Below are 27,701 nucleotides of genomic sequence, written 5' to 3' on the forward strand. Positions count from 1 at the left end.
TCAAAATTAATTTAAAAGTAACTGTTCAGCAGGATACAGGAGCTTGTTTTAAGTTAATAATCTCTTAATATCGACAAAAAAGTACTAATTCCATTGGCAGATTATTTCACTTATAACAAATGAAAAATGTACTATAAATGAAATAATCTGCCAATGGAACTAGTATATTTTCATCAATATAAAGGGATTATTGACTTAAAACAAGCCGCTATATCTTGCTAAAAAGTTGTCTATAAGTTGTTTTTTTCTTATTTCAAGTGTATTAAAATATTTGCACTAGGAACTAGACCAAACATACTTGGTAAGATTTTGTTTTTGCATTGTAGATAAAACTTCTGAATCGTTAACCTTAAAAAAATGTTTATCCTTTGATCTTCCACCAAAAACTGGATATGAAATGGGTTGCAGAGATCACTTACGGTGATTGCCGAAATTACGTTTTTGCATTGATTCTAAATTAAAACAAAAGTGTAGCCTTTTTTTATTACTGTGTAATAGTTGGTCGATTTTTAAAGGACAGTAGTTTGTTTTTTTTTGCGGGGGGGTGGGGTTTGGGTCAGAGGACGCGGTACTGGATCATTCCTGGAGAACTGGGACACAAGTCTAACAGGGCTCTGATGATATGGACAGAGACAGGAAGTTTAATGAGATCACAGTTTTGGATTGACTGCATGATGTAAATGTATGTGTGATTAAATAATTATGAGAAAATCTGTCACTTTTCCTGTCTGGTTACTACAATTTCAGTTGTCAAGTTGTCAACAGTTTTATGGTTTCTATTTTTTGTTTAAATTCAACAATCTTGTTCAAAAACGAACAGGAAGATGAGTTTATGGGCAAGGCAGTTTTATTTGTAAACTATGTAAATGAGAGCTTTATGATAAGGAGATAAAACAAGCTATGATTACGATACAGTGGAAAAGTAGAAAAACTGACACTTTATGACTAGTTCTGGTTTGCTCTGCATCCCCAGAACCAAAAAGGGAGAAGCAGTATTCAGATTCTATCCACCACAAATCTGGAACAAACTCCTGAAAACTGCAAAACAGCCGAAACGCTGAGTTCCTTTAAATCTAGACTAAAACCCCACCTGTTTAGAGTTGCTATTGAAAGATAATTAATTAAAAATTGATCAACATGTTTAATGTCTATGATGGCACTTGACAAAATGTAATGTTTGTTCTTTAATTGGTGACTATAATATTTTGGTCACTTTTTGTGTTTTTATGATGCAAAGCACTTTGAACTGCCTTATTGCTGATATTAGCAATACAAATAAATGTGATTAATTGATTTATGATGGTCCAGATATAATGATTCAAAAGCAACTCTGAACAGGTGGGTTTTAGCCTGGATTTAAAAGAACTCTGTTTCGGCTGTTTTGCAGTTTTCTGTAAGTTTGTTTCAGATTTGTGGAGCATATAAACTGAATGCTGCTTCTCCATATTTGGTCTGCTCTGCATCCCCAGAACCAGAAAACCTGAGAGGTCTGGAAGGTTGCTATGACAACAGCAGATTTTTAATGTATTGTGATTCTAAGCCGTTCAGTGATTTATAAAAGGGGGTATTTTAAAGTGTTGTCTGAGTACAGGAAGCAGGTGGACAGTTCCTTTTAGGTAGACCTGTGAAGACAATTGCACAATGCAACTAAAGATTAACTTGTGGATGAGTTTTTCTACTAGTCCGAGTCCTTTAATCCTAGAAATGTTCTTCACGTGTTAGAAGGCTGATTTTGTAACTGTCTTTATGTGACTCTGAAAGTTCACCCAGATTCAGGCCGGATCACTAGTTTCTAGCTGTAATAACTGAAGTTGTGCTGACTGTAGATTCATGTTTAGGTCCAAAATTAACTCCAGTTTTGTTTTTGTTCAGTTGGAGAAACTAATGGCACCTCCGTGTTTTGTTTTTAAGCATCTATCTAGCACTTGTAGTTTCACATTATTACCGCGAGAGAGCGCTTATTCCCTGTTTGCATCTTTAACACCTGAGGGGCTCGAACCATGTGCATTCCTTATAAAGACGATGCCTCACTCTCACCGTATTTCAGTGACAAATATCTATAAAGAGCCTCTTGGGAAAACACACACACTTAGTCAACTGGTAATCCGTTGTGCAATGGACGCGCAATATCACACAGTTAGCGAAATAATGACATCTTAGCACACCGTAAAATAAATCCTCTTTTCGTTTCCGCTGAAAGGTCTTCACCGTGAGATGTCGCGTGAGTAGACGATCTTTGCTGAAAGGTGGTTGCCGAAGTTGTCAGAAGCAGGCGAGAGTGCACGAGAACGGGAACTGTTGTGGATTACCCACCCCACACATACCGAGCAGGGAAGGACGGGATTGTCCGAGAAACTTTTTAAAAAAAAATAAGAAAAAGACAACCGTTCAGTTGGACACGGTTGGCAGCTCCAAGGGGAAAAGTTTCCCGGGATTTAAGTTCACAGAGGAGCGCCGGAGTTTGCCGTCCTTTCCCGGAGGACTCACAAGCGGAGACACGTTCAGGTGCGGATCTTTGGCTGGGACACTCAGGAATGTTTTAGCCACAAAGCTAATTAGCTAGGCTAATGTTAGCGACAGATTAAGGCAGGACGGTTGACATTTAAGACGAAACTTTGCTTTAAAATTCATGAACATGAACTACAATTAAATCTGTAGCCTGTTCTTAAAGCGCATAGATTAATTTTAATATTTTGTAAATATAAGAACAGGAGCAGGAAATGTAATTTTCTCACTATATTTGGCGAACTAGTAACATTAAGTCAAAATAAATAATACAAGTCAAGACATATGTTTATGTCTTTTTGAAAAAGTAAAACTGATAGAAATTGTATAGTTTTGTGACGGTAAGTAAATAAAGCTGTTTAAATCTGTTTAAAGCAAACATCCATTTATACTCCCTAAAGGTTCAGTTTGCGTAACAATACATCAGATTTATTTATAGTGTATTTTTATCTCACATTGACAGTCAAATTATAACAGCAAACTCGCTTCATAAATCATAGTTTTACATTTAAATGGTTGGTTGATAGTCAAAACTGGAGCACAAAACCTTCACTTAGAAAAATGATTATTGGTTTTGGCTAAAAATAACTGTGATAACAGTTCAAACTAAACTGATAATCACAGTTCAGTTTGTCCTGTCCATTTTAGTCCAGAAAGAACAATATATATAGATACATATTGATATATCAACGGAAGGTTGTACTTTAAAAAAAATATCTTTACAATTAGTAAAACTGGGTCGATAACATGCGGTGTTTATTTATTTCATGTTGCAATCTGTGTTAACTGAAGCAGAGAAGCAATGTAGGCAGTATATTTGTTTATTTCACTTTGTAGACATCTATAATTTAAATAATATATAATGTAATTAAATATTGGTTATCAGCAACAACAGCAATATTAATATCAGATATTGTTATTGGCCCAAATGTTGTATTCATATTTATTATACTTTTTTATATAATGATGCACTCATTCAGAGATGCATCAATCAAGCTTTTGTGGGCTGATACCACTCTCTATTTTTTTTTTTTGATCTGATCTACCAGTTTGAATGACTCTTTTCACACTATGACACATGTAATTTACTTGTGTGAATAAGTTTTAGTTTAATTAAAGTTGAAAATAAAATAAAAACGTGTTTCAGGTTCTTTGATATTTTGGAATCCAGTGAAAATTAGGTAAAGCAAACAAACATGCAAAAAGTACTTGCCCTTAACTAGAATTAGCTGAATGATCAGTGCATTGCTAGATTTGTAGGTTTAAGTTTTTCATAAATTACAATTTAAACTTTATCCATCATTGTTTTTCAGTTTTCTTTTCTATATGTCAAATAAATAATGCATTATTTGCCGTAGATTGTAAAAAATTGTCAACATTCGACTGCCGTAGTTTTTCAATTTTCTCACAATGACACATTCCTATCAAACTATTATGGCAAATCATAAATTTACTTTTTAATGCTTGTGCTCCAATCTAGTCAGATTTATGCTAATTCAGAGTTGGGCCGATAATCTGCAATATAATTGAAATTGAACACTGAAACCAATATTTTCCAGTTTTCAAATAATGATTCCTGTCGTTAACAATAATTTACATCTGTGAGCATTTTAGCATTTGCTTTGGTTGTGAGGATGTAAAAAGGAAAAAAACACTCTAAGCTCAATAAAATATAACAGAGCTGGTTTGAATATTGGCAAATCAGCTGCACAAATTTCATAAAATCTTCGCCATCAAACAGATTTTTGAAAAATTCTGTATGCTAAAAACGTTATATGAAGAGATCATGTGTTTTTCAATTTATTTTTTCTGCTTTTCAACTTTAAAGCTTAAGCTCAGGGAACAATAAGATAGTATATATAGCACATTTTCCAAATAATCCCAAGGATAACTGACATTAAGGACCATTTTTCCGTTGAGATATTGGTTGAAGTAACAGTGTGTGGGAGGAGAAATGTGGGAGAACCTGCTCCAATGCCTCCTCCAGATACGGCCTTCCTGCTTGTGCGCTGGCAGGTTGTGTGTGTTCCCGTTTAAGTGGGCTGCAGCTGACTGTGTGACAGATTGTGGTTATACTCGTCCTAATGAACCTCGGGGAGCTGGGTCTCCTGGAAAGTGGTGGTGTGACGATCCTAACTGGGGCGGTTTGTGCGTAAACAGAGCTGTTTGGGGCAACTTGGGGCCTATATTTGGTGTGGCTGCATGCATGCAGAGGTCACAGCTGGACTGGCTCTGCTAATTCCTAATGTTCGTCATTTTCCATCCAGGGTGTCAAAGAAACATAAAAAGTCTTAAATTCATTAAAAAAGTAATTTGGTCTTAAATTTGGTCTTGACAGAACTGGCTTTCTTTGTAATCTCTGTGACTGGAGACAGTTGAGGCTACACTAACTAGCTGCTAACATACCCTTGCTAGCTAAGCAGGGTTTTTTTGCGTCTAACATGTATAAAGTGCTCATTTATTGCCAGTTATCTGGATGAAGTTTATCCATTTCTATGGAAATAGAGGTCTTAAATTTTATTCATAATGGTCTTTAAAAGTCTTAAATCTGAGTTGGTGAAACCTGCAGGAACCTCTGTTAACAACCTTAAAGGAAGCGGTTAGGCATGAGTTAATATCAGTGCTGACTCTATCTCTAGGTTTTTTGTGAGAGGTCATCTATAACAATGTCGAATCACCCACAAAATGATCCTGAAACTGAAACTCCAAAACCAGCAACTTTGAAATGAGTTGAAATCAAATGTTTATTTGGTGCATGTATGTACTGTATTTAATGTTAATTAAATCACAAGCTTTGTGCCAAACCAGTTTTCCTTGAGGAGATAAAAACCATGTCGCTAAAACGTCTAGACTCAGAAAAGTGTCTGTTTAAAAATATTATAGCAACAATGTGACAATTAATATAATACAATAGATTTTAAAAACTTCAAACTGTTGATTTAATTATGTTTGGGTCAAATGTAGGACAATTAAAACCAAGGAGTTCCCATTGGGTAGAAGTTAGTAATTATTTAATATTGTTGACCTAATTGATAAAATGTAATTAAATTCTACTTAGTATTTTTGATAGCATGATAAATAATTTAAAAAAATTAAATCAACACATTCTACAACAGTAATTTTGTTATGAATAGGCTACTATTTATTTTGTAAAGTTAATTTAGCCCCGTCTCATGTTTTTTTAAGTGTAGTGTTATGCATAGATGTATATTAAAGAGGAAGTTCAGATTTTTTTTTTATTTTTATTTATTAGTGCAAAATCATTGTCTTCTGTCTTCTCCACTTAGATAAAATATAAATAATTTCCCAGGTAAATATAGTCATAAAAGTGGTTTTCCACCACCTTAAACACCTTTATTTTCTGTAATACCAATGCATCAAGAAACCTTTTATCTGCTGTTGTGTTAGCTTTAAAGAGTTATTTACCAGAAATCAACCAATCCTAGCAGACGCTTACTTCCTACTGCCTTTCTTTTCTGTCCAAGAATTGCAGCAAATTATGGACAAAAAGCTGCTTCAGGTGATGATAGTTCTGAATCAGATGATAAAATAAGATTATCTCAATTTATACATCAACAAATATGTTTACAACCTTTATCTGACTTCTATCTGTTAAACTCAGAAAAGTACATCAAGGGAAAAATGGATGATTGTTTGATGCTTTATGTGTTATTTATATAAAATTCAGGTATTTTTCAACAAATATAATAGCCATTGATGTAAGCATGTTAAGAAAATGTTTTAAGTGTATCCAGCAACTTGTAGTCTATTAAACAAAGGATGCACCGAAATGATGATTTAGGCCGATACCAATATCCGATATTAATTCTGCTGTTTTGGTTGATAACTGATATTTACTAGGGTTGCACAGATGAATTGTTCGGCTGATAAATCTGCCTTGATTTCCTTAATTTTGGTAATCAACCAATACTTTCATGAGAAACTGATCTCATCCACCGATATTATCGACCTCTGCAAAGGTCTGAAAATCAGCCACCTTGTCACCTTTTGAAAACTGTGCAACTTTGTCAATATATCAAGCGACAAATCAGTATCAGAATTAGGAAGTCATGGTTTTCAAAGATCAGTGATCAGCCAGAAAACTGCAATTGGTGCATCTGTTTGTGATTCCCAATCTGGAGACCTTTGCTGCATCTCGTCCTCACAACAAAACTTTAAAACATAAAACTTTTTTTTTTTTTCTTGTTTTGGACATTGTGATCACCTGTCAGAGCCGGTCATGGGAAGATTGGCTGAACCTGAAGGAAATGCAATTAAAATGAAATTAATTAATGTATTTTAAGAAAAAAAAATTAATTTGGTATGGAAAAAAAAATCTGTGATTTTTTTTTTTAAACAATATTGCCGGCCTTATCTAGTATTTAAACTTCTGCTTTTAGGAAATGTTTTTACAGTTTTTTCCCCTTAAACTATGCAAGTCTGTTTTCATTCTGTCATGATAAAATTATTCACATTAGCCCTCATGATTAGAGACTTTTTAACACTCCTAAGAACTTCCTATCTTTATAAATAGATTATTATAATGCAAATGTCCAACTATTGCTCTCGCTGTAACAAACGTCCAGTGTTACTTCCCTTCTCTCAGATTTCACCACAATGGGTGAGTGATTTCCTCTGTGTGATGAAAGCAACCAAATCAGAGTAATCAGTGGCATCCCGGCCTCAGAGCGCCGCAAACAGGAATCATGTGAATCAGCTGAGACGGGCGTGCTTTTTTTTTTTTCTACATGTTTCTTCACTCTGTTGTTCATGTCTCAAACCTTCAGACCACGCCTCTCTGTAAAGCTTATTACCATCACTTTAAATTAACGTACCACCTCTCATTTTGCTGATTGGACTCTGGGAAGATTTGTGCGGTTTGCTAAATACCGACGCAGAAGCCGAGGCTTAGTCTAGGTGGGGATAAGTAAAAAGGGCAAACAGCCTGAGGGTATTTAATCTTCCTAACGCCTTTCTTTATGAAGAATAGAGGCTGGGAAGTATCCATTATTTTATCTGTACATCTCAAATTATTTTCAAAACTTTCTATAATTTGCTTTAGAGAGAGAGAAAAAAAAGCCAACTACATTGTTGAAAGTGTTTGTAATGGTCCATTTTTTAAAACTTTTTTCATCAGTTGCCTATTCACAATTTTCTTCTAATGCTATTTAATGTGGAAAACTTGCATTTCTCACATTAGATCCTTAAGTCTGAGCACATTTCCGTTTTCCCAATAATTAAAGTGAATCAAAGCACTTTTCCAGTTACAAAAAATAACTGTACTAAAAATATTTATTATTTTGAAAACTTGACTCAATTGTATATTTGTTATACAGATGGATTTCAACCATCTGTATAAAATGAGGCGTCTTCTTCTGTTTCCTTTAGGTAAGAGGTCTTCAAAGGGAGGTCCGAGGGCCATTTGTGGCCTTTGGATTGATTTTGTTTGGTCCCTGATCACAAATCAAGCATGGTAAAAAAAATTGGTCAACAAATTAGAAAAGATCAGTGACATAGAAAAGTAGGAAATTGTCTGTTTTTCTTTTAGTAAGGCTTTTTTTATGTTTCGGATTACATACAAATTTTATAAAACTTTTGTTTATTGTTAAACAGGTAAGTCTAAAAAAGGAAAAAAGTCAAAATAAACAAATTTTAGCATTTTTAATGAATGAATTTTGTGTCTCATCAGTAGTTTAAATTTGCCAGTTTTGGGCCCAGGAAACAAACTTTGGACATCACTGATGTAGATCAAGACACAGCTGGAAAATAAGCTTTTTTCCCCCCAATATTTATTCTCTTTGGTTACAATGCATCTCTAATTTCCATCCAGAAGTGTCAAAGTCTGACATGTTTCTGTTTTTGCATTAGGAAAGAATTTGATTGCTTTGGCACAAATAGACATTGTCTTGGGTTTATTTTAAGACATTGTCTTGCTTTATTTAATCGGATGTATTCAAGTAAACAATTTAAACCTAACTCATCAAGACAAAGACAAAAATAAATTGTTACGATTGATGTGCTCAAACAAATTGAATTTATTAAAATTTTTTGGTCTTCCTCTATCTAGTGCAGCTGGTTGAATTAAAAGGTAAAAAGTGAACAAGGAAAGCTTCCTCTTGTTCGTTGTATTTTTCATTTGGTTAATGGATTTCTGTCCAGACCAGCCATTTAATCTGTGGGGAAATTATCCAGCGGATCGGGAGTAATCCTGGCACTTTTAGCCTAATCACACCTAATCACTGATCCTCATAAAGCTACTGTCCAGCTGATCGAAAATGCTGCTTAATAACTAGAAACATTTTACTTTTTCACTGCAGTAGCTTTTAAATTCTGTTGGGGGGCCACATGAAACCAGTTTTGGGGCCCACAAATGGCCCACGCGCCGCACTTTGGACACCACTGACAAAGTACGTGCATTGCAAGTTAGCTACGACTAATGAAACCTGGAGATGTAAGTATTATTAAATCAGTGCAGTGCCCACAGCAATGGGAAAAATAACACAGAAGAACCGCTGAAGAACAACAAAACCATTCATATTCTTCTTTTTTCTTGCGCTCTGTGTTGGCTGCAATACACACAGACTTGTTGCCATAGCAACTGACTGACAACAATGCTACTAATGTATCAGGATTCAACACCTAAAAAACACGCAAACATTTTCCACATGAAGAACAGAACATTCAGTCCGTTAAAAATTTTACGTTTTCAGGCTTGATTTTTATTAATACAATTATTAATTACTGATCACTGTTGATTAGCTAATTTAAACCCCAGCTCTACTGATGATGTGTCAGAGTTATTGTGTGGGTCGCCTCTATTTTTTTTACCTGAGCCGAAACAGCAAAATTCTGCAGCACATCTACATGGTTGTAGATTTTGTCAAAGTCAAGCTAGCAAAAGTGACCTACTTCCCTTCTTGCCATTGTTTTGTAAATCAAACTTTTTCCTGACCTTGTTATTTAGTTGTTGAAGTGTTGAAAATTAGTAGCAAAGCACGACGTCCCTTTTTCTTTTTATATATCACATGTACATTTCAGATTTAGCGTGTTATGTTGACAACTTGACAGCTAAAATCAATGGTAGTCACCATCAGCAAGCAGGTTTTTTCCTTTCCTCCACTAGTATCTTTGGACGTCACATTGCAACGAGTCCATAGAAATGTTACGATTTGGTTGTTGATATCACCTGCTAGAATGACTTTATTTTTACTTTTTTAGCTTAAACTTCTGCTGTTGATTGTGTTTTTGTTTTCATTTTTTTCAAATGGGGGAAAAAAGCTGAGTAAACTTTTGCCGCTTTGACAGTTTTGGTTTTGCAAAAAGGAGGGAAAGCACAGGCTGTACAGGAAGTAGCGCTCTGAATTTACGACACAAGACAACATGAGATCACCACCGAGAAACAGATTGCGGCACAACTAGTTTTTTCTCTCATTCTTTGGAAACTCAAGTTGTATTTAGAAAGAAAATGCCTCATATTAAAGCTTGTATATTTTATTCAATCTGCTGCTAAGTGTAGATAAATAGTTGAAACAATGGCTTATACTTAAATGGCCTACACACAAAAGGTGTGTTTGTGTGTTTATAAAAGTGACTTCAGCAGAAAGCTATGTGAATGACTCTACTGATCTTCCCGCTCAGCATCAACATGCCTGAGTTGTTACTGTATCTACTGTCCTTTAGCTCAGCGCAGAGCAAAGTAAATGAAGACTGCATGACTCGCCTCTGTCTCCTTCTGGCTAATCTCATGTGATGATTTCAAGTTCTGAGCTGGACGGTGCATTCAGCCTTTTAAGAGGATTAAATCTTCTCCATTTGTTCACTGTGATTGGTTTCCCTGAGTATTAGGCTTCAGAAACCGATTGCACCTTTGTTGAACATTTGTTGCATAAGAGATTAAAAATAGAAATTATTTCTGATTTCTTCTTTTTTTCCCAGAGCATCAAGGTTTTAACATTTCTCCACCTTAAATTTTGAACTTTCTTTACACATGGCCACATTTTTTAAATTTTCTTTAAGTTAAAGTTTCTCAAAGTGATTAATTTAATAAATGTTTTGCTATTTTATGAAGGTAAAACATCTTCACAGCTAGATCAAAAGAATCAGGAAAATAACAAGAAACTGTGCCTAAGCTTGAGCTTTTTGCAGTAATCAGGTGCATTGTTTATGTTCATCCTGTTGTTTATAAATGTGGGATCTAAAATCTTCTATTCAAAACTCCTAAGGACAACAAAATGGCATTAAATAGGAATGTCATGATAACAATTTTTTTGCTGTGCAATAAATTGTATTTATCTGATTTTGTGTTTGCTCTGTTTCTAGGTCTGCTGCTGAGCCATGCTAGCAAATATTTTCCTCTTATGCTGAGCCGCCTTGTGGGACAGTCGGAGGCATCATGGCGGATCTGCCCATCGCGCCGGGCGAGGTCTACATCGAAGTCGAGTACGACTATGAGTACAAGTCCAAGGACCGTGTCATCACTATTCGGGAAGGGGAATGTTACATGCTGATCAAGAAATCTAACGAGGACTGGTGGCAGGTGAGGAAAGACGAAACCGCAAAGCCGTTTTACGTACCGGCTCAGTATGTGCGTGAGGTGCGGAAAGCCCTCATGCCGCCACCGAAACCCATCTCACACTCCCACACTGCATCTGGAAACTCCAACCCGCGCAGCGCTGCTGCCCTCTGGGTGAAACCAACGACTCTGGACCTGGGGAACCAAGTCACTGACGCCCTTCACCGACATGAGTCCAAAAACCGGCGCTCTCCTTCCGCGCAAACTGCCTCTTCATCCCACTTCAGTCCCCCGATCAACCGCAGGAACAGTAACCACCACCACACTCCCAGTACGCCCACCGAGCAGGAGCGCTGTCTTGCAGAAATCCTTGTTCAGGGCGGCTTCCCCCAAAAAGGCTCGTCCAACACCCTGCCTCGCACCCGGGCCCGGTCGCCGGACTCGCTTAGGGTGCCGCCGGACGTCACGCAGCACTGCGACTCGGCAGGAGAGGAGAGACGCACCAACGACTCAGAGTCGGGAGATGAACTGAGCAGCTCTTCGACTGAACATCTCCAGGTCAGAATCGTCTTCTTCTGTTGCGTTAAGCACATTAGTCAGCAGTAGGGATGCCGGGTTTCCTGCAGTGTTTTATAAGCCTAGCGTTGGGTTTTATAAGCTTGGCATGGGTTGTTAATTTACTTTAGTTTTGTCAATGTTAGCGTTATAGTTGTTTAGATTTTGTTAATAATGTCTTCCATTAATGCATAATTACTAGTGATATTTTAAAATTTTCTGTCAATATAGTAGACTGCCGAATGATTGCCCTAGCGCCCCGACCACCGGGCTTAGAGCATTTTCATGGGGAAACCCCGGGGATGCAAACAATTAATCAACTTGGCATTAGATTAATGGTTTATTAGATTAAAATTAGTTCCTATCGATTAGCAACCTACTTTTAGTGTTGTAGTTTGGCCTCCATCCAGTAGAGGGCGCTGGTGGTTATGGGAATGAGAAATTTTCCAAACAGAAGAATTCTCTTTATGTGAATCTGTTTTAAAATATAAATATTTGGGCGTGCCGTGGTGGCGTAGTGGTTAGCGCGACCCGTATTTGGAGGCCTTGAGTCCTCGACGCGGCCGTCGCGGGTTCGACTCCCGGACCCGACGACATTTGCCGCATGTCTTCCCCCCTCTCCTTTCCCGTTTTCTGTCAGCCTACTATCATATAAAGGACACTAGAGCCCACAAAAGACCCCCTGGAGGGGTAAAAAAAAATATATATATATATACACTGCTCAAAAAAATAAAGGGAACACTTAAACAGGTGTTTAACACTTAAAGTGTTCCCTTTATTTTTTTGAGCAGTATATATAAACATTTGGCAAGCTCCTTATAGCTACACTATGCAACTTTTATATAATTTTTTTTTTTTTTTTACATATTTGTTGACACTCACTGTTGTGACGATATAGCATGAGCAGATAATCTGTGAAAACAATTTAGCTCTTCCACCTTTGGCAATGTCCCAGTGCTAACTAGAAATAACCAAACAGAGCCAGGAGGGTCTTAGCGCTGTCAATCACCATACATGTGGAGCTGCTGCTAACCTCCACCCATTCCTTCTACTATCCTGTTGTAAATGCTCACGCTAGTCAGCATGGCCGGAAAAATTATTTTCTTGTAACAGTAAGTTGTTTCTCCACCATTAGCACATTGAGGAGCACATACATATGGTTGGTTAACAGCACTAAGATTGTCCTCCTGCCTCTGATTGGTTGTTTTTGGTGCATTTCTTTAAATGGTAATCATAGCTCAGGGAGGAGGTGAAGGAGATCGATCTTTTCACAGATTATCCGCCTCATAAACTGTCACAACATGGTGAAAGTTTTAACAAATATGTAAAAAACATATTTTTTAAAAATAAAAGTTACATACTGGAGCTTTAAATGTGCAGTATGTAACTTTTATTTTTAAAACCTGTCAAAGATTTTAAATTAAGACACAAAACCTTTTCAAACATAAGATAAGATAAGATTTATTTGTCATTGTCATCAACAGATTACAACGAGATTGAGATTTGCTCGACTCGAGTTAAGATGCAGGTTATGTGTATATACATAATATACAAAGATAAAGAAATAAATAGTACAAAATGAGAAATAAATAGACATCAGAAGATGGTTGCAGCGCCTGGAGGTGTCGCAACAGAATTTACATTTATAACAAAGTGGTGTCAAGAGCAGAAGTTCTTATGCCTTTGAATTTAGTGCCATGATTGCCATCGGGTAAAAACTGTTTTTTAGGCGATTTGTCCTGGTTTTTATTGCTCTGTATCTCTTGCCTGATGGCAGCAGCTGGAAGAGACCATGGCCAGGGTGTGAAGAGTCATTTAAAATGTCCAAAACTTTCTTGTAGAGCCTGGAAGTGTAAATCTGTTCCATAGTGGGGAGGGGGCAGCCTGTGGTTCTCTCTGCTGCCCTAACAACCCTCTGGAGCGCCTTCTTGTCCGCGGATGTGCTACTGCCGTACCAGACACACAGACCGTACGTGAGCACACTCTCTATGGAGCAGTGATAGAAGGCCTGCAGCAGGTCTGAAGGGAGACGGTTCTTCTTGAGTATTCTCAGAAAGTACAGTCTCTGCTGTGCCTTCTTCAGCAGCTCCTTGGTGTTGGTGCTCCAGGTTAGCTTGTCCTCCAACTCCATGCCCAGAAACCTGAACACTGGGACCCTCTCCACACAGGTCCCACTGATGGTGAGAGGCTGGGGCACTTAAAAGGGCATTTTAAAATGTCTCCTTAAAAATAGTTTGAACAAGGATGAAAATATTTAAGCAAGTAACACAACAAATACAAAAAAATACATATCTTATTGATATTTAAATTAAAGATGTGCAGTTTAGCTGAAAATACTGCATACAGTTTCCGACAGAAGTGTTAAAGTAACTCTGTAATATAAGGTTATTCTTAGTGTTCTATCTTGGAAATACTGAGCCAACTCTCTTTGTATTGACTAAAATACCAACTCCTTTGTTTTTGTTTTTGACCTTTTCTTTTTGCTGCGGTGTTCAGCATCATGTGTCCTCTCTCACCGACGTCACGACAGACTGTGTTTTTTCTGAAAGGTTATCAGAAACTCAACATATGCAGTTTCAGTACATAAAGCAGAGCTTGTTCCTTCCTCAACCTTTCTTTGTCTCAATTTAATAGCCACAAAGGTCAAAGTAGTTACGCTCGTTCCAGTTTTGTCCTCAAGCAGTCCGGCTTTGGGTGTCAGCAGCTCGTCTATACTAAGCTCATTCCTGGGTCAGGTTAGTGTTACCTGACACACATGCATTTAGCATTTTTTAAATTTTATAATTTATTGTTTTAGACTCTGAGCACTTAAAAGAAAAATCAGAGGTACTGTGAATGTGAACGCTGGATATCACTGCGTGTTTCCAGTCCTGCTGAAATGCTGCTGCAGCTAAAACTCCTGAAAGCAATCACCAGAAAGAGTAACGATGCTCAACTCTGTGCCAGTTTAATTACATAATGGTTGAAAGTTTAAAACATGCAAATATTTATAGCTGTTTGACAACAAGGGCAATAAATTATTATTATATCGGGTTTTTTATGTTTTAGTTGAGTATTTTTGGGTTCAGAACAACCATTTATGAAGCAAATAAATTATTTATCGGTAGTATTTTGTTTTCTTTGAACCCGTTTGTCTAGAGCAGGGGTGTACAAACCTTTTGTCACTTTGGGCCAAGAAGATAATAAAAAACCCAATTATTATAAATATTATTATTTTGTAGTTAGGTGATGTTTTTCATTATGGATCCAAACCTTAAAAATTATTTAGCATGTTTGCTATATTAAAGAAAGATGTATAGTTTTCAAATGATTTTGGTCTTAATTGAACAAATTTATTCTCAGTTGTAAGAACAGGATTTGGGTCGCTTTCTTTCAAAATGCATGCTAATATTTCACCAAGTTTAATTATTTAATTAGGAAAATGAGAACTTTATGGCCTATTTACCAAGAAATATAGTGAACTAAAAAAAATAAAGTGAACTGATCTAAATAAAAGCTGATTTTCAGTAAAAGTCTCTAGATAAACGAGGTTCTATTTATGATAAAATCTTGTGATAGAAAGATGAATACTTAAACAAATTTTCTGGCAATGGAAAATGTTATTTTTTATTTAAAAAGCAGTAGAATTATGTTTATTTGCATCTTTTAATGTACTTTGAACGCTGCATAGAAAGACTTACATGGTTAAATGAAAAATTTGCAGAAAGTGATGATTTTCATCACAATAGTTGATAAAATAATCTTTAGTTTATGCTCTAATTTGTTGTAGTTAAAACGTCCAAATAAGCCTCATATTAGCGAAAAACAGGAGCATCTCTTTGTTATTTTTAATCTTGACTTTAGATCTTGAATTAATCTTCCCCTCTGTATTTTGTTTTGGAAAGTCTTCCATCATTGTGCAATCTTGGTGTCATGGAGGAAATTTATGAATGGTAAACAACACTAAACTCTAGATTGATTGTCGTTCAGTCAGTTTGGTCCGCAAAGCTTCATGTCAGACAAACATGGAAGTTTTCCACATCGACTTTCTGATGTGAAACCAGTCGAGTTTCATCTGCTTGCATGTTCGGTTTTAATAACATCTGATTTCTTTTTCTTCTTCTTTCATGTATTACGGTAGCTTGCCAGCTTTCTAATGTCTCTTTCCTAATGGGACAGTATTATGTAAAGTCAACTTTTTGAGCTCTACGTTATGTAATAATGTTATTCCTTTGTCAAAAACATACCCGGAGTGTTGCCTTCATTATTTTATGCATGTTTGAGAAATCTTTTAATCTCCATGGCTCCATTTGCTTTTGCAAAGTGCCTGGGGGATCCTAGCCCCGCCTTCGAGGACAAAGCTCCTCCTCAGGGCTGTAGTTTCCAAACTACTGAGTTTCGGTAACACAGAGCAGCCCTCTCCCACTCTGCTCCTTTAGACTAGCCAGCAGCAATTAGCAAACAACTGGTGGATTTCGCATCTGCTGAGATCATTATATGAGCTATTTCTCAGTGAAATCTTGGTAAAAACGTTGCTAAAGGGTTAATAGAGGAGTTGGAGTTGTGATGACTTCCTGAAGGTGGAGTTTCAGAAAGAGCAGGAGTTTTTAAAGAGACAGAGGCCCAATTTCAAAGCATTCAGTTAAGAAGTAAAATTTATTTTAAGCCACATTTGATATAACAACTGAAGCTAACAGACACTTGATTATGTTATGAAATGACACTATATATATGGAAAAAACATAATACTGCCCCTTTACAGGAATTAAGAGCAAATTTAAGGCAAGGAAACCCAAAAGAAGTAGGAAAATGTTCTAAACCAGAACCACAATGTAAATGGAACAGAGTAGAGACGTGTGTGTTTGTCCGGCGGTTGGGTTGCACTCCTTTTGTCAAGCCTCTCCAGCTCCTGCTGACATGCTGCTCAAGTGGAGAGTTAAGAGTGGGATGTGCCGAGGTTGCCAAGCTCTTATCTGCTGGTTGGAGCAAACACAGAGAACCACTTTGTCAACAAGCACTTGCCTCTGCTCTTTCATTGTTTAATCCCCTAGCTGTTGTCTCAAACGACTCAACTGATTTCAATTAGTTACGACCAGTAAAAAGAGAGAGGTTTGGTTTGTTTTTCAAAAATATAGAATATGAAAAAATTCAATATTTTTTGTCGCTTACATCAATGCCATGCTGCATTAATGCAGTAAATAACACAAAAAAGACGCCCAACCAAATATGGAGTTCATGGAAAAAATAATAATTTTTCTGACATTCCTTACTTAGAAAATCCTTTTTTGATCTTATGTAATATTGTAAATGTCCATGACTCAAAATTTTCTAAAACAAGTGTCAAAAATTGACGTTTTCAATAAGGTTGAAATTATTAATCGGTTTAATCGTGATTAATCAATTATTGAATTCATTGTCAGCTAATATAGTAATCATTAACTAGAGTATACAGACTCAAAAAAAGGACATTTGCTGAAAAAACAACACATTTAGAACAGTAATTAAGAGAAAACTACAAGGTAAATATATACATTTTGCATGCAAGATGAAAACAACTCGGTTTGTAAAAATGTTTTACTCAAAACTTCTCAAGTGGCATAGTTTTAGCTTCACTTGGTTCAGATTCACATCTATTTAAAACAAAACTGAGTTATATGTTTATTTTAATGCAGTTTTGTATGAAAAGGGCTAACTGGTTAAATGAAAAATCTACACAATATGCTAATTTGTTTATGCAATTAATCGATAAATCGTCAGTTTCAAAATCTTTTTTAAAAATCTTTTTGTAATATTCTTAATATCTGAAACACAAAATGTTGCATTTTCACTACTTATAAGTCATAATCATCAAAATTACTAGAAATATTTCACTGGATATATACTGAATCTTTTATAAAACAAGTGACTTTCTCACAATGTTCTACTTTGTTTTTACTGTTTCTGCATGTCAAACATAAAAAATGAATGAAGTGATGCCTGTAAACAAACCAGTCATGATATTTCTATTCCGGTTGACCATAAATTTTAAATATTTCAAACTCACCATCTGATACATCACTGTACCAACATGCTTTCGCCACCTGAAAAAGCTTCCAGCCGCCTTGGATTGGACAGTGAACTCAGTGAAGCAGACGCTCCCCTGTAGCCACTTAATAGAATAGCTGTCAAGGTCTCAGTGTGTTTTAATTTGCTGCTTCGCTGCACTTTCTCGTCCGCTGCTTTTCATCATCCCGCTGCCTCCGGGATCATAATAATCCTTCGTCATTTGCTGTAAAATGTTTGTAAGAACCCAACATGATGAGTTGAAGCTAAAAGTCACTTTTCCTCTATAAAGCATTCTGTTTAGAGCCGTCTCTCTGCTGGAGCCGACTGCAGGACAAGGCATCAGTTTTAAAAAGTAAACTTTAGGTGACGGATAACTCTGCATTGTTTGTTTTAGTGTGATTCACCATGCAGAGTTCAAATATTACATGTTTCATATGAATGTTAGAGGCATTGGTTTTGATGATTTATACCCACTTAAAGTGGAGGTGTCTGTGGAGAGAATGGTCTGACTTTTGGGTGTTAAAATTGTGGTTGCTTGAAGAAAAAATCAGATTCCTGTTTGTTTCTTCCAACTAGTTCCCAGTTGCCTCAGGTGGCATAAACCCTGAAAAAGGCTGACCCAAAAAATGAGGTCAAAGGGGTGGGGAGTTGAGTGTGTCTCGTTGGACTGTCAAATTTGTTTTAGGATGTATTCCCACCTGATAGTCCAGTCTGATTGGTAACCAAAATTGCAACATTTGTTACATTTTCAACTGCTGTGTTTTGCTTTCACACTGCACTGTCAAACAAACCAAACTAATTGAGAAACCTATTCCCCTCCTCACCTGTGGTGGTGCTGTACCAATAACTACTAAAGAAAACAACAACAAAACTACTGAAGAAGACACTGAGCGCAACTTCCTTCTGAAACAAAAACGTAAACAATAATGGAGTAGCGTCTTTTATCTTTGGTGAATACCCATGAGCCATTTCTCCCACTGGCCCTAGACGTACGCGTTTATTTGGTTAAATTTACCCAGAATGCCCAGTGCTGTAGTTCGGAGCAGTCTGCGATCCATTTGGCATTCACATATGCATTCGAACCGCACCAAAGTTCCCTTCAACCGAACCGAGACTGAGATTTGTAAGTGGCCCAGAGTTTTCCTTTTTGGTCCTCACCAGAATTTGATTGCGTATTCATACATAAATTTTTAAATGCAGCTTAAAAATTGGGTGCAACATCAACAAGCTTACTCGCAATTTGGAGTTGTGTGTTTCTTGCAGACCCTGCACCTTTGGTTTAACTGAAATCTAATGTCGTTGTAGCTGGGTGTGCAATACATCTTTTATCTTTTGGACAATTAATCATAAATATTAAATCTGATATTCTATAAATCAGTTGCTTCTTGGCACTTTTAACTTCTGTCTCACCATTTGAAGTAGTTTGAGACTTCACTTATTCCCTCTGAACCTTGATTGTCACAGTTAATAACACCTCTCCACCCTGATGAGCCCCATTGCTCTTTATGAGATGAAATATAATCAGCTTAGAACCTCCAACTACTTCCAGACACAAGATTGATTGGAGGAAGCAATTCATCGTGCGTTTGATTGCCTCCTTATAGTCACACAGCTTCTCGTGCCCTACTTAGATCTTTTTCAATTGATTTGCAAAAAGTGACACAAGAAATAAGTTGAGCCAAGTAAAAACACTGATTCTGGGAACACCTGAGTGGTTTGCATTGTCTGTTGATTCTCCGTTTATTGAGATGTCCGATGGTAGCAGCAACCTGTCAGTCCCAAATGTCTTTAAGCTGAAGACCTTCAGAGGGAAACGCAACAAAGCTCAGGTCGTAATTTGGAAAAATGCAAATTGTTTTTTTGTTTTAATCCTTGGACTGTTTTGTTGGTAATCTTTTAGTATACTTTGTATTAAAAGAAGATTGTGACTTTGACCTAAACTAGGCCACCACCAGTTTTCTAAGTTCATCCCAGATCTCATCTTAGTTTGAAACAGTGTTGATTTTTCAGGGCCCAATTTGGTTTTAATTTAATGTTTCCGTATGATTTCTGCTGTGGGTTTTATATTATTAATAGGGCAGAAACGATTAATCACGATTAATCGCCAACTAATTTTGCAATTGATTAATCATTTACAAACTCAAAACATGCCATTTACCGAAAGAGTAAATGGCATGTTTTGAGTTTGAGTTTTGAGTTTGTAAACATGCCAGAGCAGTAGTTAAGCCAAAACTGTGGAAAAAATACCTACATTTTCCATTTTAGATTAATAAAACGTCTTTTGTAAAAAAAAATTCTCCCCAGACCTCTTCAAGTCTTCAAGAGGCACAGTTTTAGCTTCACCTGGTACAAATTCTTTAAAAAATTAAAGAAAAAGAAATCTCCTGGATTAACCAAATATTAATTTCTTAATCTAAAACATAGTCAACAGATAATCCGTTTATCTGTTGACTATGTTTTATCATCAATATGTGAAAAGCTTAGAAACCTGAGCTTTTCACATATTGATGATATAAGTATTTTTTTCAGCCGCAGATGCATCTGTTGCTACAAATGCACTGCAAAACCACTAAATCTTCCTAAGTAATTTTGGTCTAGTTTCTGGTGGAAGTATCTTAGCACACTTGAAATAAGACAAAACTAACTCAAGTAAATTTTTAGCAAGAAATAAAAACTCTTTTTAGCATCAGCGAGAGCATCGGCGGTGGCGAGAGCGTGGCGTTGCTGGAACCTCCACGGTCGCCACGGGGCCGGAGGCGCTCTTCGCTGCGAGGGCCTCCAACGCCGCTTGCGGCTTAATTACTGTAGTACTTTCTAGCAAAATTAGCTTAACTAACGTAGCTTTTATCTGCTAACTAAGTAGCCTACGTTTTTGTTCTTACATGTGCTCACTCTGCCAGTCACCAGAACCTTGTTATTCACTCAAAGGGTTCAAACATCTTTTACTTGTAATTGTCTCGTATGGTGAGACAATCCGACAGCAGCCATTTTGTCTATGCATCTTTCTCTCGCACATTGGTTGAGAGTGTTCACATATTTTCTTTTTGTCTGTATCGAAGCCATGTGTCTGCTATGCATTGTGCTCCACTTGCCTACCAAGATGGCGCCACTCCCTTCCGGTTCAGACTTGTGGGAACCAGAAGCTGTACACTTACCTAAATTACCATGATTTTTGTCTCATTATCACAATACTACCACAACATATCCTGATAGAATAAGTCCATATCTGTCCTGTTTACTAGTAATTAGGTATGATCTAGTTTAAAAATTTTACCGTTTCCAGTGATTTGAGGAACAGATCTATGTGTGGTAGTCTTTCTCTGTCTTTCTGGAGATTTTTGTAATCCCAATGGGAGCTTTACAGCAATATGTGTGTGTGCACATGTTGGTTATTATGTCAGCTGCTGTGTGTGTGTCAGGGCAGCATTTTGGCATTATAAAAGGACAGGTCAAGCTACGTTTGTTGTGGCAGGGCACCACTGATTTTCCCCTCTCCCTCTCTGTTTATGTAAGAACCAGTGTGTTAGAGTCGGATGTATAAGAGGAGGGTTTGAGGGGTTTCTCATAGAGGGATCATCTGGTTTGCCACAGGGACAAGTCAGACACACACACCCACACACTGAGAGAGAGAGTTTGTGAATAGGCAGGAACTGCTGTGTTCCTCTGCATCAGCAGCATCCTTCGTCAGTGCTGCTGGCTGCAAAGCTTATTGTTTCTCTGCAGCTTTGACTCTGCTGTTGGACAGTATGTACCCAGACGAGAATGAGACGGTAAGCCACCTTCTTTATCTCTGCTTTTATTCGCTGCTGCAAATTTATCTGCTTGTTTGCACAGCAATTTTTTTCTGCAAAGTCAGTGCAACCTTAACTTTTGTTGTGTGACATTTTAGTTCATGTAGGTGATATGGCTGATTCATACTTTTCCGTTGCACACAAAGACTTAGTTTTAATTTTGTGCTCTTTTTGTTTTCATTGATGATTCTGTTGCCACTACAGTAGAGAATATTTACCACTGAAGTTTGCCTCAGAGAAGATTTTTGAGTGTAAAGACATTGATTTAATCTGTATTTCAGAAGCTTTGAGTTAACCTGAAATGTTTTATCTGAGTGTGGGAAGTGGCAGGGCAGCCCAAAGGATGCACTCAGCGTTTGACTCGATGCATTACATAACCGCCAGCTACGTAACGTTTGTTTGGACAGCTGCCTGGTGAGATGAGCTCTGGGCAGAACCGATGATGACACAGGAGTTTCAGTGAGGACAGATCATTCTGTGGTATTAATTTTGGGATTTTCAATGAACTCTGCAGGTCATTCAAATGAATAATATGAAAGACGGAACAATTACTTCTCTGAATTGCAAATGAAATTCTCAGCACCAACTCCCTTGCTGATATTCTACCAACATAAGTGTGTTTTGATGATGTATAGAAGCTGGACCAAATTACTTTATGTGTTCGGGTTGTTTCTTTACAGATTCATCTCAATAAATTATTTTATAATTGAAAAGTTAATTTATTTCACAAACTAAAATACATTATACAGGCTAACTATACACAAACTGATGTTTTCAAACCTTTATTTCTGTTTTTATAATTATTTTATGCTAAAATTAATAAAAACGTGACTAATCAAATATAAAAAAAAAAACATTTTTATTCTCTAATGAGGGCTTGATTAAAAGTATGTTTTATATCTGTTTAAAGATTATTTTCAAATGTTATTTTTAATCTGAACTAGGAATAATCGGATTGATTGCTATGAATCGATTAATTATCAACTAATTTAGTAATTGATTAATCACTAACTGGAGGAAAGAGACTCAAAAAAGGCATTTGCTGAAAAAAACAACACAATCAGTGCAGTAATTAAGATAAAACTGTACAAAAAATATAGAAAGTTTACATTTAAGATTTTAAAAATTAATGTTTGTTTCCTTAATTGGTCATTTTAGCCTCACCAGGTTTAGTTTAAAATAAAAAAAATACTGCTAAGCACCTTTTTCTACCAATTATTAGGTTTATCCAAAAAATAACAGAGGGATTGATGTTAAGTCATGCAGAAAGTCCTGAGTTTTTCACATGTTGATTTAGAAGTATTTTTTTTAGCTGCAGCTTCATCCTTTGCTACAAATGATCAAACGTCACCAAAAGGAATGCTATGTTACTGCACTTTAGGCAACAAATTGATTATTTATTTGCTTTTCTTTGCATTTTTAATGAATAAATAATGTTGTATAAACAGGCATAAGTGGTTAAATCTCCAGAATTTCTAAATAATTTCTATTCGATTAATTGTCAAGAAAATTGATTACTAAAATCATTAAATCTGGCAAATGAGCCTCATCTGAACACAAAATTCAGATTTGCTGAGACGTAGCATTCATGAAACCTTCTTTATCTCTACAGCCATTCTGACATTGCACAAGACCAGATCAGTTCAAAGCCTAAACAAAACGATCAGTTTCCTCTTAACAGACTCGTACATCTGTGCAGCTGCTAAGTGATTAACGATTAACTGCAGCGCCATACAGTAAAATCCTCTAATGTAAATAAAGGTTTGCTTCCTGCCCAGCCCATGTATACTCTTGCTTCTCTAGCTGACACTGCATGCATTACGGTTTCCTTTATCCAGCCGAAGTGATTGTCCTGGTGCACTTTGTTCTTTGTCAAGTCGGAAAATCGGATAATTATTTAACACTCTAACTTGGAAGCTGGTTTTTAAATGAGAGTGTAAATTTCTCTTTCAGAGTATCTGTGTGTTGCTGAAAGTCTCTTAAATAAAAATTATTGCTCTTGAGCCATTAGTAAAGTTAAAACATGAGGTCTTGCAGAAATAACCCTCTTCACAGATTTATTGCACTTATTTTTATTCACACTTTATCAAAATGGACGTTTTCTAGCTTCTCTGCATGAAATTAATTCCATGTTTTTCAGTTTGTGTTGTGGCTGTGTCAGCAAATTCAAGACGCAGAGAAATGTTTTTAGGTGGAAAAACTGAGTATCTCAAGTTTTTCCAAACTTTTACTCATCTGAGTTCTTCTTTCTAACAAAATTTTTCTGTTTTGGGTTTGCAATCCCCTATTTTCTGTATACAAGTTTTTAAAAAGTTATGGTTTCTAAGCTACAAAATATTTCCGTGATTCTGTTTAAGCTGTTTAAAATCCTTTGATTGTTGCAGTTCAGAAACACTATCAGCCATCTGACTGTACAGTGTTTTTGCAGCATTATGGGTGATTATTACTTTTTCTGTTTCAGTTTGAAACAGACATTTTGGTTTAAAATTTTGCATAATTACATGAACTGCCATGCCATTAAAATTTGGAGGTTGTTTCGTGTGCTTGAAAAGTAGATTTAAGTTGTGATTCAGAAATCTAGAATTGGTTAAACTTTTGGTTTTATTTAAATCACATTTATGTGACTTTAAGTGAATTTCAAAACTATAAATGTTGCTTCTAAAAACATTTTCTGTTTGCCTACTTTTAATGCCTTTCTTAATGTCTTTATTGCAAAGATTTTTAGCTTGTTTCTCCTTCTGGCACAAGCATAACTGTAACTTACCATATGTAGAATGGATGGTTCATATTCGAGGGTCTGCAGCCTGCAGCTTTAACGTTCTTCTGCTGTGCTTTTATAAAACCAAATAAGAAATGTTTTTGATGAAAGAGGCAGTAAAAAATTGTGCTTTTATCAATTTTTCTCTATCTGCATAAAATATCTACAAAAGAGCACCAATAGAACAAGGTTTTTAAATTAATATTTTTTGAGCAACTTCTCTTTCTTCACTAAAGATCTTTCTTTAGTTTGCATATCTGAAAGTGCTTAAGACTGAAATACGAATGCTTTATTGTAAGTTTATCTTTTGTTTTGTTTTTCCATCTCTTTATATGCAGACAGTCTTCAACAGATTTCTCTTGTAAAAGAGATTTTTTCACCTCAATGAGACAAACCTGGTAAAATAAAGATTATTATCATAGAAAGGGCTCACTCAGCTGGCCTCATTCTACAAAACAGTTATTTTTCACCATTATGTAAGTTAGAAGACTCATGTTGTTAAAATAAAACAATGGAATTATAATATGTTTTGGCTCTAGAAGGTTGATTTTCATTTCCTATTATTCAAAAGCTTCATTTAAGTTTCTAGATTTGTTGTTAATTGTTGATATATCCTTATGGATTAGAGGTCAAAGGTTGGAGAAACCAGTTTACACATGGCAGCGAACTGAAATGGTCAGATCATCCCATCTTGAGCCTTTTCAATCTCTTTTTCTGACATCGGTCTGGTTAATGTGTTCTGCAACACAAGGTTACAGAAACAAGATGTGGACCCACCCAGCTGGAGTTACGGGAGTGGCTAAGATAATGTGCAACCTCTTTTATTTCCAGTAGCGTTTCTGCTTGCACAAAAGTTTGAAAGCCTCTCTGTGTGTGAAACTTGATTGCCTCATTTTTGATGAGTTGTGGCGCCCTCAAGACAAAACGGGTTCCAACATTTCCTTGGAGCTGTAGCCCTCCTTATTTGGAATTTAACCATAGATTTACTCGGACATGCCAGGGCAGGTGTTCATAGGCATGATGGCAGCAGCTTGCAATGTGAAGTAATGGCTGGCTGATTCATCTTTTAACTAGACTGCTACAAAACCAAAACCCTGGTGTCTCTTTAAGACCTAGCTTAAGTATAAAATGCTATCATTTTGAATTTGATCACAGCCAGCAAGAAACTAAATTAGTTTTTAACAGACTTACACAGTCGTAGGACGCATTGTTTCGAATAAGGCCTTAACATATTTTGTGCCGATGTGTTCTTAGTTTGCTAAAGTAATATTATAGCTAATTAATCAGCTGGTTTAGCTAGTTAGCTTACAGTAGACTTTACAGAAAGACACAGTATTTTTTTAGGTAGTTACCTGCGTTTCCCTTTTGTAAACATAAGTAACTACATTACTGTGATCCTGCTAGTTCAGATTATTACAAGAAAAAAATACAAGTTATCCTAGTTATGCAGATGATACTCTGCTCTATATTGCAATGTCTCAACATGACTGTGAACCCATTAAAGCAACAAATAAAGGTGTGGATGTCCCATAACTTTCTTCAACTGAACAGAAAGAAAACTGAAGTTATTATATTTGGACCTATTAATGGACGATCACTAATCGAGAAACCTCTGTTAGTTTATTAATTGTGGAAGTACTCAGCAACCCAGAACAAGAATCAAACATGGGGAACCAACATTTAGCTTTTTCTTTTTGTGGTTGTTACCCTTGCATTTTGTCTTTCTATTGGTTTTGTTGTTTTGTTTATATTTTCTTTTCATTAATGTAAAGCACTTTGGACTGTGTTGTTGCTGAAAATGAGCTATTTATATATATACTGTATATATACTGTATATATATATAACACCTCTACCTCTACAACTGGAAACTAATGATCAGGCTTGAAATCTGGATGTAGGGATGGACTTTGACCTGAACCGTCAAAGTCACATAAAGAAGGTTACAAAGTCAGCTTTCTATCACCTGAAGAACATTTCCAGGATTAAAAGACTAAAGTCTAGAGAAACTCCTCCATACCGTTAGTCACATTGATTACAAATAAAATCCTTTGTTTTTTTGTAATCACTGAATGTCAGGCACCATGTAGCCACCACTGTTACTGGTGATTTAGAAAAGCATTTAAAATAGGGCTGCACCGATCGCCAATTACTGATCTTTTATAAAGCCTGACCGATTTTGGCAGATACTGATTTCTTTTTGTCTGAAATGCCGCTAAATATAGCAAGAAAGTCAGTGAGTTGGTAACTGTGGGTGACTATTGATAATTGCAAACGTGTCAGTCAAACCTCTCTCTTTGGAGAGCAGAAGAGGACAGTAGCTGATTTTTACACCTTTGCTGAGGTAGATAAGATTGGCTTCGTGTAAGTATCGGCCAATCACGGATCCCCCAAAAATTAAGAAAATTGGCAGCGATAAATCGGTGCACCCCTAATTTAAATTAATGAACACTTTGACTGGCGGGGCAGCAGGCTGTATTATCAGCCTGGTGGCCCTCCAGGCTGATAATACACTGGGGGAAACCCTGAGTCCATATCGCCCAACATTATCTCCTGTAGTCACACCAAACTCTCTGTTTTCATGAAAACATCCTCATATCAAACTCACTTTTCTTAAAAAATTGACTAAATTGTCTCCAATTTAAATAAATGCATAAACTGGAAGTATACTGGAGGCTTGAGCTGTGAAAAAACCTCCAAAATGAGCCAGTGCTGAATGTAAAACAGCCTTTGAAGTATCCGTGTCACATAGTCGATAGTGTTAGCAGGATAAGTCGGTCCATCATGCGTAGAGTCTTCTCTCCAAAGCTCTTGTGTTCACCTGTCAAGCTGACAGCGGCTGTACAACCTTGAATGTCTGCCGGCTCCCAGCGTGTCAGCCTTAGTTTGCACATTTCACAGTGATCTGTGCAGAAATTCCCTTCCTATGGGAGGCGGCGATTGAATTGACTTGACAAAAGATTAAAAGAATGGACATTATAGAGTGAATATAGTGCTGAGTCATTGTGGGAAAATGGATGCACACTGACAGCTTTCTCTTCTGTACTTCCTGTTTTGAGGAGATTACTTTATTTTGGATTCGATTAGCAGATTCATAAGATTTTTACTCTTTCTTTTTCTTCTTTTGCTTGATTTCTCTATGGAGTTAAAGTGTTCACATGATCCTTGGTTTTCTGTCGTTTTGCACAGCTTTTTCTCTTGATCTTGTTCAACCGGTTGGACCTGAACAGGTTTCTGTGTCTTGCATCTTTACGTCTCAGAAACCAGAAATGTGATTTCAGTGTTTTTCAGTTTGTGTTGTAGCTGTGTCAGCAAATTCAAGACGCAGAGAAACATTTTTGGTGGAAAAACTGAGTATCTCAAGTTTTTCCAAACTTTTACTCATCTGAGTTCTTCTTTCTAACAACATTTTTCTGTTTTGGGTCTGCAATCCCCTATTTTCTGTATACAAGTTTTTTTTTAAAAGTTATGGTTTCAAAAATAATTTGGATATAAAACCAAAATTACAATTTAAAGCCAGTAAAATTATGGTTGATCTAAATGGGAAACAGATTTTTC

The 27,701-nt window shown here is 36.5% G+C and overlaps 1 protein-coding gene across 7 annotated transcripts in view; it reads left to right on the plus strand.

Moving 5' to 3' along the window:
* Positions 1-2,227: 2,227 nt before the first annotated feature.
* The window catches only part of LOC116721678 (rho GTPase-activating protein 12-like), a 66,378-nt gene continuing 40,904 nt past the window's right edge, over positions 2,228-27,701 (plus strand). For 2 of the 7 annotated variants that reach the window (XM_032565551.1, XM_032565552.1), the window contains exons 1-2: positions 2,231-2,505; positions 10,825-11,575. In XM_032565551.1, coding sequence (XP_032421442.1) covers positions 10,898-11,575 — 678 coding nt within the window. In that variant the 5' untranslated portion in view covers positions 2,231-2,505; positions 10,825-10,897. Of the gene's footprint in view, positions 2,506-10,824; positions 11,576-27,701 lie in introns of all 7 variants that reach the window. The other 5 variants (XM_032565553.1, XM_032565554.1, XM_032565548.1 and 2 more) reach the window with 4 other exon arrangements.

Source organism: Xiphophorus hellerii, chromosome 6, assembly GCF_003331165.1.
Source record: "Xiphophorus hellerii strain 12219 chromosome 6, Xiphophorus_hellerii-4.1, whole genome shotgun sequence".
Classification (NCBI taxonomy): domain Eukaryota; kingdom Metazoa; phylum Chordata; class Actinopteri; order Cyprinodontiformes; family Poeciliidae; genus Xiphophorus; species Xiphophorus hellerii.